General features: G+C 34.4%; 1 protein-coding gene across 1 annotated transcript; it reads right to left on the bottom strand.

Annotated features, from left to right (window-relative positions):
* Window positions 1-8084: 8084 nt before the first annotated feature.
* Window positions 8085-10628, bottom strand: Cbr-arrd-15 (the record flags this gene model as incomplete). Its single annotated transcript, XM_002642404.1, has 7 exons — window positions 8085-8257; window positions 8878-9001; window positions 9051-9236; window positions 9290-9373; window positions 9418-9516; window positions 9931-10104; window positions 10437-10628. 7 exons carry the CDS (start codon window positions 10626-10628, stop codon window positions 8085-8087), a joined length of 1032 nt encoding a protein of 343 aa, XP_002642450.1.
* Window positions 10629-14772: the final 4144 nt, after the last annotated feature.

Consider the following 14772-nt stretch of genomic DNA (forward strand, 5'->3'; position numbering starts at 1 on the left):
CAGTTCGTATTAATATGAATAAGAAATCCGTCACTAATCTAGGGATCAAAAATTATGGGTCTAGGAAGATAGAATCTATGAAAAAGGAGAATTTTGAAAAAAAGTATTTCTAAAAAATCTTTATTCCTGAAAGTTGTCAGAGTTTCTCTCAAAAATTAAAAAAAATCCAATTCTCAACATCTCCCAAAATTTCAAAGTTCTAATCCCAAGAAAAGGTATGATCTGTCAATCTTTTATACTGTTCTCTGAGTTACATTTTTTAAAGATTTCGAATTTACATAAAATTGAATTTATTGGAAGCAGTACAGGAAAAATTTAAATGTTCAAAATCTCAACTCTTAGACTAAAAAGCCTGAATCCATAATCTGATCTCATCAAATAAAAAAGTGAACACTTCAAAAATGATAAGTAAAACAATACACTAATCTCATCCTTTTTTTTATCTTTCGTAGAAAAATAGTCTACCAATAAAGTCTTCAGAAAAACAGTCAAAGTATAAGGAAAACCTCTTCAATAGAAGGACCTCCTAATAGAAGGGCTCTCCAAGAGGGGCTTGGAATATAGAAGGACCAGTTTCAAAATGTGTTATTCAAGCTTAAAAATCTTCTGTACGTTTTCTCGTTTTGCTCAAAAATTCAATTTTGATTTCATGGATTTTAGCCCAGAAAAAACGAGACCTCCCTCTGATTGAAGGGTCCCTGTAAAAGAACGAACTCTCCGGAGGCCCCTTGGAACAATACCTGCTCTTCTAACTTCTAGTAATACAGGTTTTACGGTGTTCAGTTTCCCAGAGATGACACCCTTTTCCAATTAACATCGTCATTTCTTTTTCGGTCACTGATGTATCTCTTGAATACCGTAAAAATGATATCTGAAACCTGAATGTACACGTGGCTTCTAGACTATTCCCCACATCCCTATGCTAATAAACATGCCAAGATTAGAAAAAAAAACAGAAGTCGTAATAAGAAAAAACGAAACAGAGTTTAGGAGATAACATAGATACACCTCACACGGGAAATTAAAATATGTGTATAGTTGAGAGAAAGAGAATCCAAAAATATAATAATATGAATGAAAATTGATGAACATTGAGTTGTCTAGGAGATAATATTAGCAAAGGGAATAATAGGAGAACAAAAAAGAGAAAGATTTGTGAGTAGGTGGAGAAGAATCGGAAACAAAACACAAAACAAAACAATCACAAGACTGTATCTGCTCGTTGAGAAGAATAAGATGGGGTCACGTGTAGGAATGGATGAAAAGGGGAAGATGATTTTGTACTTGGATCTTGAACTATACACTTTCACAGTACGAGAAAATCCGGTAGAAAATCTGAAGTTTTGGGAGGTATGAAAAATAAAAGCATTTACTAAAAAAGCTGTTATAGAGTTTATATTGCGTTTAAATTGATTTTTTATTTTTCGTTTATATTTCAACAGTTTATCACTTTTTGATATCTTTCACAGAAAACGAGATTAGTTGACTCACAGGTGACAGTATGTGGGCCCTTCTATTACAGGTTTCACGATATTCAATTAGTCTGAAATTTTGCAAATGTATACATCAAAATATGGCATTTAATTTTGTAGTTGACAAATTTTTCCTAAAAATTCATATAAGCAAAATACGTAGCGAAAAGTGTCAAACTTGAAGAGCAGCCGGCAGAGTCCCCTTACCTCCAACTTTGACCAAATTTATCCCAGCTCCTGTAAGAGATATAAAGAAATATTCAACTAGCAATATATATTTCACATCATTCGTATCTTCCTTATATATAAAACGCTAGAGGCGTCCGTCCGTCCCGATGTCACTCTGTCGACTTTTGAAAAGCTTGAAAATAAATATAGATTTACGTGACTTTTGTAGGAAAAGGAGAGAAGCGACGAACCAGTAAAAAACTGGATTAAATCGCGCCGAAGGCGCACCAGAAAGCTGTTTGAAGCGCCGGAGAAAACAGGCTGGTTTTGATTTAAAAAAATTTCAGAGGAACATTTTTTGATATCTCACACAGGAACCAATATAAGTTGCTCGAAAGTTGGAGGGGCTCTTCTATTAAATGTTGTAGATCATTTGAATAAATTGCGAAGATCCAATTTTGACTGAAATGTTATCATTTTTAACACAATCGCAAACAAAATTTTCGAATACAAAAATGTATAAATATTCAAAAAAAATACGAAAAGCTATCAATTCCCCGATGTCACAAGACTTTTCGATTGGAGTGTAGGTGAAAATAGAAATCGAATAGAAGGGAAAAAAGAGACCATGCAATTAAGTGTGTAGAAATTTATTTTTGATTTTTAATTTTAGGTTTCCAAAATGATATTTTGGTCTTATGGATATTATAAGAAAAAAAGATTGATCTGACACCTCCTGCCTGGGAATCTCGTGGAAATTCCAGGTTCTGAATAGAAGAATTCCTGGAATTCATGTTACAAAATATGAACTTACCGTGAAAATTCTTGAAAATCTAGGTCACCGAAAACTGAGTACAACGTATATTCTACAAAAAATAAGTTGACATAATCCTATTAATTTTGACCTACATTTTCAAAAAAAAAACAGTAACTCAAATTCGTTCTACTACCTCATTTCCATTCCCAAAGTCACTTACAAATTCAAATAAAATTCCCAATTACAAAAAGACTTCTTTCAACCAAAAAGGACAAAAAGAGCTCTCTCTTGTTTTTCTCTCAATCTTCGTCAATGTGCTCCCCCTTTTTTTGCTCTTTTTCTGTCCCAATTCGGGTTAATTATAGTTTCTAGAAGAACCCTTTTTTCCACAAGAGAAGAACATGTTCTATCTCTCTTTTTTTCATCCACCTACACACTTTTTTTTAAAAGAAAGAATCGAGAATCACAAAATATATATTCCGAGGGATCGGCACAGTGACACCCGATTCGCGCAAGGTTGGCGCAGCCGGTAACGACTCGGACCGGGAAACCTTGTATTGGGGGTTCGACTCCCCGGCATTGCTAAACCTTTTTTAGTGTTTTTTATTGTTTATAGGGAACCTATTTTATTTATCAATCTACTGGGCTTGAAGAGTTCCAGTGTTTTTCCTATCCAATGGATAGGTATCCATGCATTCTGATAGTTTCCATGGAATTTGATGAACTCAAAAGAGCTAAAGATCAGCTACATTTTTAGACTTAAAGAGAAGAATCTAGTTAACATATTAATAAGAGAAAAATGTTGCGAACGTGTCCCACAGAAAGACAAATAACTAGAGATGAGCAATCGAAAGTCAGAAATGAGCAATTAAAAAAAGAAAAAGTGTCGGGTTTCAGGAGAACGGTAGAAACATACAAAGAAAATGTGACTGGTTGGAAATGGGGGAAAAAAAGAAAAGATGAGAAAAAGAAGGCTTGGAACTGTTTTAAAATGTGTCAACAAGAGGGAAAACACTATTGGGGGTGGAGGGAAAAAAGAGGAATCTAGAGCAAATCATAAAACAAGAAAAAATCGAAAAAAGAAAAGACACAAAAATATAATGTATTGGGTTGGATGGGAAACAGGAAGATATAAGGGTTTGAGGACATCAGGACAGCTAGAAAACAGTTAGATATGGAGGTTTTGAAAGCCAATTCAAAAAGCAAAAATCAAAAAACCAAAGAACCGATTTTTACAATATTATGGAAAAACCATAAGTTTAAAACCTGACAATTATTCCAATAAAGTCCATAATTGTTTCGTTTTTTTTCGGTTTACCGGTTTTCATTAAAAACACACAACCTTGTTATATGCTTTGCCAGCAGACAAATTCCATAATCTAGAAATTTCGACACAACAGAACAAAAAAATCCACCTGTCAGGGTTTTTAACTGACTTTTCAACTATAGGCAAAAGTTTAGTTTTCAAAAAGATAAAACTGAGCGACTGAAAAGGTCAAAATGTGTTTCCAAAGAACAAGAGATGTTTGAATCCCGAAAAGTTGAAACCAAAAAAAAACGAGAAAATTCTAAATTCATACCAAATTAGGGAACCTATTTTGTTTGTTTTTCACCTGTCTATGAACAAAACTTTCGTTGTCATAAAAATTTGAAAAAATTCAAAAACTCTAAGAAAAAAGTTTTTTCGAAAAATGTGTTTCGGGATAATCTGAAATTCCAAAAACAAGCAGAAAAGTTTGAAACCGCCGGTGGTCGTGGCCGAAGGTCCCACAACTGCAACTATCGTAACCTAATAATGTTTCCGTTTTCCGGATGCATTATCTCGTTTTTCAGCGTTTTTCGCTGGGTTTCCGTCAAAATTAAGTGTTTCGCTACGTTTCCATGTTTTTAGTAAAAAAAAATGACTGAAAACGGACAAAAATCTAGATGGTAAATCCAGAAAATGAAATATCTCTAGGTTACGGTAATTGTCGTTGTGGGACCTTCAGGACACAGCCACATGCTCTGGTTTTTTGTGCCAGAAAAATACTACGGAATTAGGTTCAAAAGATTTAACAGTTATAACAGGCCGGACCTGGTTTAAAAACCTCCCTGAAGAATATATGATCAAACGAAAAACTATAGATAGACAAGTGTATACTGCCAAAACAATAGATTCTCATTAATATCACAACAACATAACTCGTATACGGAAATCTGTGAATTTTCTAGACTGATTTTGAATAACAATCTGTACAGCTGTATACTCCATGGGAGATAATTTCAGGTTATTTTTCATTGATTTGGATGTTATTGTAAAAAATCCAATGAACACAGGAAAAATTCAAGAAGGAATCTTGATGCTGAACGATGTCATATACCGTGAAAAATGTATTAGAAGGGCCCCACACAGTAAAGACTGAGCTCCATTATCTCGTCATCTATGAGAGATATCAAGAATGTGTCAACTGATAAAATGTTTCCGATATTATGATAAATAGTTTAGACGAAGATCACTTTGTGGCATTTACGACAAATGAGCTAAAACGCTCGCAGGACTATCAGTCACTTATAAAATCAATGTGTTACAAATTAAACAAATGAGTTAGAAATTATGTTCGTCTAGGAACAGGAAAGAAGATAAATTTAAAAAAATTAAAAGAAAGTAACTAGAAGTTTCTCAGAAACCTAACTTGTTCATCAATAAACACTATTTTTGAGTGACAACAACACGGAAAAAAAACGGAAACTCGTATCCTCTGTTGAGGGAAAAACCACGAAAAAATGTTATTTGAGAGGTGTTTCTGGGTGTTTGAATGGATAGAAAATAGAAGCGAGTTTCACCTCAATCATCGTTTCAAAAATACATACATATCCGCCCTCTCCTCATCATATCAGTTGACACAGCTGTTGGTTCAAAAAAAGAGAGAAAATGAAGGATGAGAGGGGGTTATGGGGAACGAATGTCATGGGAAACCATAACTTTTGTGTGGTCGTTGGTTCTGTATGCAGCGCCTCTGACGCATTTTCACATTGGTGCAGCTTAGGAAGTTCAGGCTGATAATAAGGGGCTATCCCAGACAGAACTTTCCATTGCTGGAATATTTCTAATCCTTCAGATTTCGAAATCGTAGATCGCAATTCTGTGAACACTCCAATTGAAGTAGTGGTACAACTTATGCAAGTTTTGGACATTTTTCCCATCTGCCCAGCTCTTGTTTTTAGGTATTTCGGAAATTCAAACTTTTAGGAAAATATGAGTATAAATATGATAGGAGATATTATCTTTTTGAAAAGATTTCAGCATAATAGGCACTCTATGTATTGAATTTGACACAAAAATGAGTAGAGCTTTAGAACTCATAGAAGGTAGACGACCACGGAAAATGTATAAATTCGACTTCGGAAAAGTTGGAAAAACTGTAGATTTTTAAAAAGTTTGGAGTCAATTTTGAGCATAAAAACTGATACAGTAGATGGCATGTTTTGTTGTTATTGAGTAAAATCTCCAGAAATCTAGGAACTAAAAACTTTAAAGTTCTAAAAGCTCGAAACAAACATTATGAACTAATCTCGTTCCATCAAAATAGGCCGTTTCAGGTGCTCCGTGAGCCTTTTTCCCCTCCCCAACCACATATCATCTCATTCCATCTTTAAAAGCATTGAAACGATTTAGGGATTCTTTTTCTTTTTTCTCAGAATTGCTCAGCACAAAAAAACGAATCTTTAAAAAAAAAGAAGAAAAGAGTTCGGGCGGTCTGAAGACATTCAGCAGTGTCCCATCAATTTTCAGCATGAAGGCACATGGAGAAAAAAGTGCAATTGATCGTTGTTTTTGGGATGAACTCTCCCAAATGCATGAAATTTTGAAATAGAAAAAGACGCCACTGCCAACGACGTCAATCTTCACCAGAATTTTTTGAGGGGGGGGGGCAGTTCTTTTTTGGGGGAGGAAGAGGATGAGAAAACGAATTTTTTTTTGGTTTTTGGAGTATGAGAAATTCTGAAAATTCCAACCAAGGCTTAGTAAAAAATCAAAAACTATATGTTTCAGAAAATTTTAGAATTTCTATAATAGATTTCGAATTTTCCGGGTTTGCTGGAAATTTTCGGAACATGGTTCTCAAGATAATTTAAAAATGAAAAAGCGTCCTTGTGGCTAGTTAATTCTAGGCCACATGTCAGAAATTCAGAAGTATTGGATTCATAGGTCAATTTCTTACTGGTAAGAATTTCGGTTTTAGATTCGAAACCATAAAAATGTGAAAATTGTGAATTTTAAACCGAAAATTTGAAGTCAACATATTTTCGAATTTCAAAAAATATTGTCAAATTCAAAACTGTGTACTCTACAGAACAACTGTATAAACAAACATAATTCCAGAAATTTCGAATAAAATACGATGAGATGCATAAAAATTTAAATATTTCTAGATGGAAAATATACAAAAAAATAAAACAAATTCTTATTGCTATTCTCAAAAAAAGAAAGGTCTGATCGTTTCTGGTAAGGATTAGGACATAAAATAGACGAAAGAGAAAACATAATAAAAATGGGCGCCGAGAAAAATTTTTAAATTTCTAAAATAACAATTTTTTCTGAAAAAAAAGAACAAATTCCGGATCTAAAAGTCTTCAATGAAAAAAAACAAGATAAATGATTTATGAGAAAAAAACGGACAAGTCTTGATTTCTGAACTCGTTTCTAGTGAAAACTCGAAAAAATTAAGTTTTTTCTATTTTAGGATTTTTCAAGAACTCTGAAAAGTTTTTTTCGAACTTTTATGTCTCGAAAAATTCAAATGTTCCATTTCTTTTCTTTTTGTTAGCTGACACGGAAATAAATAAAGATCAACACGGAACGAAATAAGGATAAACCAATTTCAGATGAAGGCTGAAACGAAAAAAAAGTGACAAGGAATAAAAAACGAAAAAAACATTGACATAAAATTAAAGAAAGTTAGAGAAACAGGGAAAATGTGGGAAGCATCACAAATCAAACACTCGAAAAAGGGGAAACTGTCATGTTTATACATCGGAAAAAGATTTGCATTTTCCCAGACCATTTTCCTGATTTTTATGATTCTGGAACTATAGATTCCACGTGGTTTAGATTAGATGATATTTCGTACTGGGCCCAGTATAGCCAATGCACCTGTAGCTACATTTAAAATAATTATATTTTCATGAAGTTATCAAAGACAGAACTCTCTAAACCTCCTTCCTCGAATCTCATCAATCCCTCGAACAAACCCCCAAGAAATGCAAAATGTTTGAACCATTAGGTGATCGTTCTCTCATAAAGAGTGTAACAATTGTTTTATGGAACAGTGTACAATTTCCGCTCATGAAAACGCCACACTGACTTTCTTACGTCTGCATGGAGCTGGAGAGCGATGGCCGGAGTTGAACTTGCAGGAAGCAACGGCCGACCCAATTGACGACGGTGCGCGCTACCCGCTGCGCCATCGAGGCAACAGCAGGAAGGGGACGACATGACATACAAGAAGGAAAGGGGAAACGAGAGAAGAGAGGCGCGAGAAAGAGTGGAGGGAGGAGAGTTTTGAAGTTTACTTTGTTGTAAAAAGAGGCAAAAAGACGGGGGTTTTTTTGGAATTTTTTTTTATTTGAAAGAGAGAAGAAGCAGAACGTAATAAATTTAAAGAGAAAAAGCGACCCGAAAATATGTCAGATTTCTTATTATAAAATTATCGAAAATAGGGATTCTCCTCGACGATATTTCTTGTTTTCCGGGGTTGTTGCTGTTGGGAAGCTGAAGTTTTTGCTTTTGAACGGTTCAAATGATGTTGGAATGCTGCTTGTTTATGGGGATCCATGTATCCACAGCTGGTCACGATTAGGGGGATTTCGCATTCGATTCCTGCAAAAAAAAACAAGCAAATTCGTTAAAAAATAAAACTTCGATGACCTACAAAAATAAGTTTCAATTGTCCAATCGTCTTGAAACTTTCAGATGATATCAATCAAAAATATAGCTTCATTTTTGTAGTAGACAACTTTTTGTACAAATCCATCCAAAGACGACATGCCGCCTAAAGCTAGACAAACCCCAGAAATGGAATTTGTGCCTCTTGCTAGGGCTAAATCTCGTTTTAGAAAAGTTGTGAACCACAAAAGCAAATCACGATTTGTATTAAATAGTTTTTGAAGTTTATTTCAAAAGATTTGGACCAATTCCACTAAATTTTTATACCTTGAAACCTGTAACAGAAGGACTCCCTAACTTTCAACTTCGTGCCAATTTATCTCGGTTCCTGTCAAAGATATAAAAACTTTGGCAGCTAATAAATTGTTTATCACAATATCAGAAGTGTTTTGCCAGTTGACACAGTTTTGATATCGTGCATAGTAATTGAGATAATTGAACTCAAACTTGACAGTGCGTGGGTCCTTCTAGTATAGGTTTTACGGTAGCAGTTTTCTATTGGAAAGGACAGTTACGGTAGAGCTCATTTTCGTTTTTTCAAAGTCAAAAAATACCTGGCAACGCTGTCAACTTCAGCACAAAATGAATTGCAATAATTGAGCATTCTCCACCTCCTCGATTATAATTTTGTGTTGGTGGAGCGGCGTCTGGGATACGGAGCAGACATTTTTCGAATTCCTGAAAATTAAACGTGTTTTCTCAATAGAGCTTGATTGCAACCACATACCATTCTACACCTGGACCTCACTGCTCCCAATGGGACCATCTCAATCAATTGCTCAGCCAATTTCTTCTCATTCACATGCTCATATCGACTTCTCGCTTCGAATTGAGTTTTCATTATTAACTGAAGAGCCACTTCTTTCAACCCCTTCCTCGTTCGATTGTTTATTGTGACCACTGCTTCAATGGACTGAAAGTTTTATCAATAGAGCAAGTTTTTTGAGTCTAGTAGAGCAAACTTACTTCTCCAATTTGAAATGCTGTGCGTGTTAGTGACATATTCAACGAGACACAACCAAATGGAAGTGTGCAACATGTGAAATCGACCTGGGAAAAGGAATTTCCATACATTTTTGTTAAATAAAGCTCACTTCATCTTTAAAGTCAATTGGAGACATTACATTCAAAGGAACATCATCGAAAAATGAGCGAGTTAATATGACCAAAGGGAAGACTTCGGAGCAGGAGGCCTGCAAAAATTACAAACTAATTTAATCCGTTCGAAGATCTTAAAAAGCTATTTTAAAACAAGGAAAAAGTTTCGCTTCTAACATCTCCAAGAATTGCGCCTTTTTCCCCTCCTTTATCAACCTCATATTCAAAATCGAGCCAGTTAAAAAAATCAAATTTGGATGCACTAAAAAATTAAGTGAAAGTTTTCTGATCGTTTGGAAAATTTCAAAGAATATCAATAAAAAACAGAGCTTTATTTTTGTAGTAGACAACTTTTTTGTACAAAGCCATCCAAAAAAGATATGCAGCCTAGAACCATAACACCCCCAAAACTAAAGTTGCGCGACTTGCTGGGGCTATAAAAAGTTGTGGATTACAGAAGAGAATGTATATTTTTGTTTAATATTCTTGGAATCAAGGTCATCGCTCACTTGTTCCGTATTCGCCACTAGATCAACTTTCATTTGATATCGAATACTTCCAAATTGACTTTCATAGCTACTCGGACAGTTTGGTGGAATTCGAATTTGAACTGGAAATTGATGTTTTCCGACTGGAAGGCACGTTCCAGACTCGCAAAGTTGAACTTGTGTGTCGATGTATGTCTGAAAAAATGTTCTAAAATTAGTTTCAGTTTTTGTTGCTTTCATTTAAATCTGTGTTAGAAGCCGAACATCGACAATCTTACAGTGTCAATGACCTCCAATATGTTAAATTTGAATCCGTATATCTCAATTTCTGTAGAAGATATCAAAAAAATATAACAGACAACTGACAAAATGTTTATCATATCAGAATGTTTTTATCAGTTGACAACTTTTTGAAATTTCTCCCCCCTGAGATTAGTTGCCTGAAAGCTGAAAGTGTGGGGTGTCGTTCTATTAGAATGTTAGCGGCAATCAATGTTCAGCTAATTATTTCATCGAAGCCAGCTCACCTTTTCTGTCTCAAAAATCTTATCAGTATGGATATTAACCCATCCAGTTCTTCCGATTCCTTTGATTTCTGCTGTAAACGAGTGAACTACGGTATCCGGATCCGATGAATCCAACAAGACTTTTGCGTTGAAAAACTCTCCAGCCATGCATCGTGGCTCGGCGAGCACAATGTTGATTTGGGTGGTGGGCATCTGGAATTCAGATTTTAAAATTTTAGGTAGTTATAGAAATTACTACTGGGAGATATATAATTTCATACTTCACACACAACTTCCTTCTCCTTTTCATAATATATGTTTTCTCAAGAAAAAAAAAAGAGAAAAATGATGAAAAGAAGAGAAAGACGATGACACAAAATGAAAAATGAGCAGTAATATCTTTCATACATACTTTCGAAAAATTAGAGACTATGATAAATGAAGAGACGCAGAGAAAACTCTAACACTGCGTCTCACCATTATTTTGTACCCTTTATCCTGTCGGGGACGAACAAGTCTTCTATTTTTTCTTCTCCTAGAGGCCTCTCAATTTATTCATTTTAAGAAAATTGGGATCGAGATCTCAAAAGAAGTGTGGCTAGATGAAAAAAGAAAGACTATAAAATGGAGAAAAGCTGTTGGTTTTTGCTTCTTCACATAGACCTCCCAATTTATTTTTTTTCCATTAGGACGGAAGGAAAAAAAAGAAAAAAGAAAACAAAAGTGACGAGAAATTGGAGATGCAGTTCAATTCTTTCCCTCATTTTTGATGTTTCGATAGAGAGATAGAGGAAGGGATCAAAACTTTGAAAATCTGTATTTAAAAAGAATAAAATGTATTCTAACAGGAAAAGTGATAAAATTATAATTAGACCTCCCAATTTATAATTCTCTTAGAACAGATTTTCAAAATTTGAATCTCTTCCTCTATATCTTGATCCCCGGAGACTGGAAAGAATCCAAACTTTTTCTGTAAAATGTTTATCACAAATTTTCAAACATTCAGCATCGACGTTTTAGGGGTTCAAGTACAAGAATCAGGATTCCGATGGAACTTCTTTCGAGTGAAGCCAATATAATACAGGTAGAAATATCAGAACTGTGGAAGAGAAACACCGGTGGTCCGACAACGACAAACTAGCGTAACCTAAAAATGTGTTTATTTTCCGGATTCATTATTTCAGTTTTCACTGCTTTTCGTCCTTTCTTTCCAAACAGGAAAGTAAACCTATTATAAATTACTGTAGTTGTAGTTGTGGGACCTTCAACCACGACCACCGGGCGTTTCTCTGCCATAGCTCCAATTTTTGTACCTGAATAATAAATCAGCTGAAAATAAGGTAAAAATCGTAGAAAATCAAAGTCCGTGGGATTTATGAAACTCTCGAATCTTCGGATTCGCCCCCCCCCCCCCCCCGGCTCCAGAAAGCTTCTAGCTCCAATCTTGGAAGTCCAGAATATCGAAGTCTTATGAAGTATCAAATAGAGGCAGTTGTTTTTTTTTCGCCATTTTTTTCAGTAACTTTGAAGAGTTTGATATCCCCTTCACAAAAAACCGCATTATTGTCTCATTCGTTCTTCTGTTGTATTCAAAAATCCCTATTTTTAACAGAAACCGTGTCAATTATTTTTCCTTTTTATCTAGCGTTCGTTTTCCAAAATTGAAGAATTTCATCAAGAAAATGCATATTTCATTTTACTATTTTTCTACAATAAAAGAACCCTTGATTCGGTCTAGTGCACATAGAAATTTCTGCTCAGAAATAAACTTTGAATGAAATCTCAAAGGTCTAATTTTTCTATATTTGACATACAGGGTGGCGCACAATCCCCTGACTGATAAAAACGGGTATACCTTTAGACATAAATATTTTAGTAGAACAAAAAGTGGTAGAAATATAATATTTTGCTTGTTTCAAAGTTATTGGAATTTTCAAAGCAATTCCTCAAGTCTAATGTTTCTTCCAAGCCGTAGTGATTTCCTAGAGAAGAAGCAACTTTGACAAGCGATAACTCAGCTCAAAGTTGATCAAATTGTTTGAAATTTGGCCAGTTTATTGATGAATTGTTTGAGAATTTGAACTCGAAATTTGATTTTTTTACACTTGATTTTTTAAACTCAATTTTTATGATATATCTTGAGTGTGGGTAATATATCTTGAGTGTGGGTAATTATGTAATGTTTAGTTATCCAAAATTTATATGGCATTTGAGAAATGGAAATTCTAAATGAGCAAGAGAAAAAACATGTTGTTTTTTGGTTGTTTTGTTATCTACCATTTATTTATTCTTCTTTTTTTTGGCTCATCGCAATGTGCTTGTTTTTCTTACAGACATTGGGATGTTGGGTACAAGACCTGGGTGATCTGGTAGTTGAGATGTCATAGAATCGTTAGAATTACTAAAAAAGATGGGAAGTATAAACTATGTAATCATAAATTAATCCTTGGAAAGCAGACGAAGCAAAACTATACAGTATCCGTAATCAATCCCATTAAAAATGACTATTAAAAAATTTTTTTACATTTACAAATGTTAAATTTCAGTCAATTTCTGAAAAAACCAAAAATGGTATCAATCAAAATTGGATAATTCACAAGTTCAATATTTTTTGGGAGAAGAAGTTGGGAGTTTAAAATGAAAACCTTTTTTGAAGCTCTAGAGAAAATTTGAATTTCAGCGAATATCGAGAATCAAAGAAAGAATTTCAGGAGACCTATTGGAACACTATGTCCTTTTAAAACCTTCAGCAACCTTCAAAAAATCGTAAAAGTTATTTTTCGAAATTTATAGCACTTTCAATTTGAAATGCTATTCTTCTTCTTTTTTTAATTTTCAGGACTTTCAAAAAAATAGAGTACCCACCGATTGTTTAACATTGACAAGTGGTATAATATTTGCAGCAAACTGTCGTAGAAAAGTGGCCACAGATGGTCTACGACCACCGGGAACCGACATATTTTCTCTGTCTAAATCTCCGTCAGAAGCCGAAAAAAGTTGTTTCCCTTCAGAAGGTAATGAATAGAAAAGTAGAGTGGAAAAGTACTTATCAGCCAAGGAAACAGACTTCCACCTGCCTTTTTTCCCTCTAGAAGTGAGACAAAAAAGAGCAAAAGGGGTCTTACTCTCTCTTGGAATAAGAAGAAGAAAATGTTTTTTTCGGAGGAAACGGGCGGTCCCTTTCTTCTGACGGAAGTGCCAAACCGGGGGTCTCATCTGGAGACTCTTTCACTATTCTTCGAGTATTTTTCAGTCCCCCCTCACTCTCTTATATTACTTATTATTATTTGTATTTTCCAGAGAAAGAGCTGTTCCATTTTTTCCATTGCTCAACTAAATGTCTCATTTGTTTCCACTCGATTGATTCTATTAGCATTCCTTCTTTTGGTATACATTTTTTGGTGGTTATGTTCTGGACGTGGTCGACTATAGAAAATCTAATTAGGAATATAATTAAAAGAAAATAATTAAAGCACAAAAGTTCAGATGTTTCAATGATCAGATATATAAAGAAATCCAGCATTTTCTTGCATTTCAATTATCTCGGTTCTTATAAGAGTTATCAAAAAGTTGTCAACTAATAAAATGTTTGAAATAATATCACAAACATTTTATTAGTTTAAAGATATCTCATAGCTCTCACAGATATTGAGATAACTGAGCTCAAACGCAAGTACCGTAAACACTCTGATAGAATACCTGCCAAGTCGTCCACTTTGAGCTCATGAATCTCATTTCCTATGAAAGATAGGAAAAAGTAGTTAATTATGAAAATGTTTATAATAATACAACAAACATTTCATCAATGAACACATTGTTGATAACTTTTACAGGAAGCGAGATAACTTGCCACAAAAATGTTAAGGGTTTTTTCTGTGTACTAGAGTGTGTGCTAGAGCATTCACTCTATCGGATAGCCGAGATACAGTATGATCATCAACAAAGAATATACTTTTTTATCTAAAAATATCTAGAGTTTTGAAAGTTAAGAAGCAATTTTTAAAAGAGCTGAAAATCTGGGGGTACGACGAATTCGAACGTTTTCAAAATCGAACAGACCTAAAGTCGAACTGATTCAATTCAGAACAGTCCTTTTTTCGCACACGTACCAGAACAGAACGCGGACAGAATCGAACTGTTACAAGTTCGAACTGGTAAGGAGTCGAACTGAAAAAGTGTGTCCCATCCGAGAAGGAGTAATGTTGTTTACAAAATTTTATGCTAAACTTGACCTATTTTCTTAAAAATTTTTAATAATCAGTTTTTCCCAAACCATTAAAGCATTGCTCCTCTTGCAAAATATGCCATATTTGGGTCAAAGTGTTGAAATTGCTACCTTGAACTTTGAAATGAATTA

This window comes from Caenorhabditis briggsae, assembly GCF_000004555.2.
Source record: "Caenorhabditis briggsae complete genome, chrIII, whole genome shotgun sequence".
Classification (NCBI taxonomy): Eukaryota; Metazoa; Nematoda; class Chromadorea; order Rhabditida; family Rhabditidae; genus Caenorhabditis; species Caenorhabditis briggsae.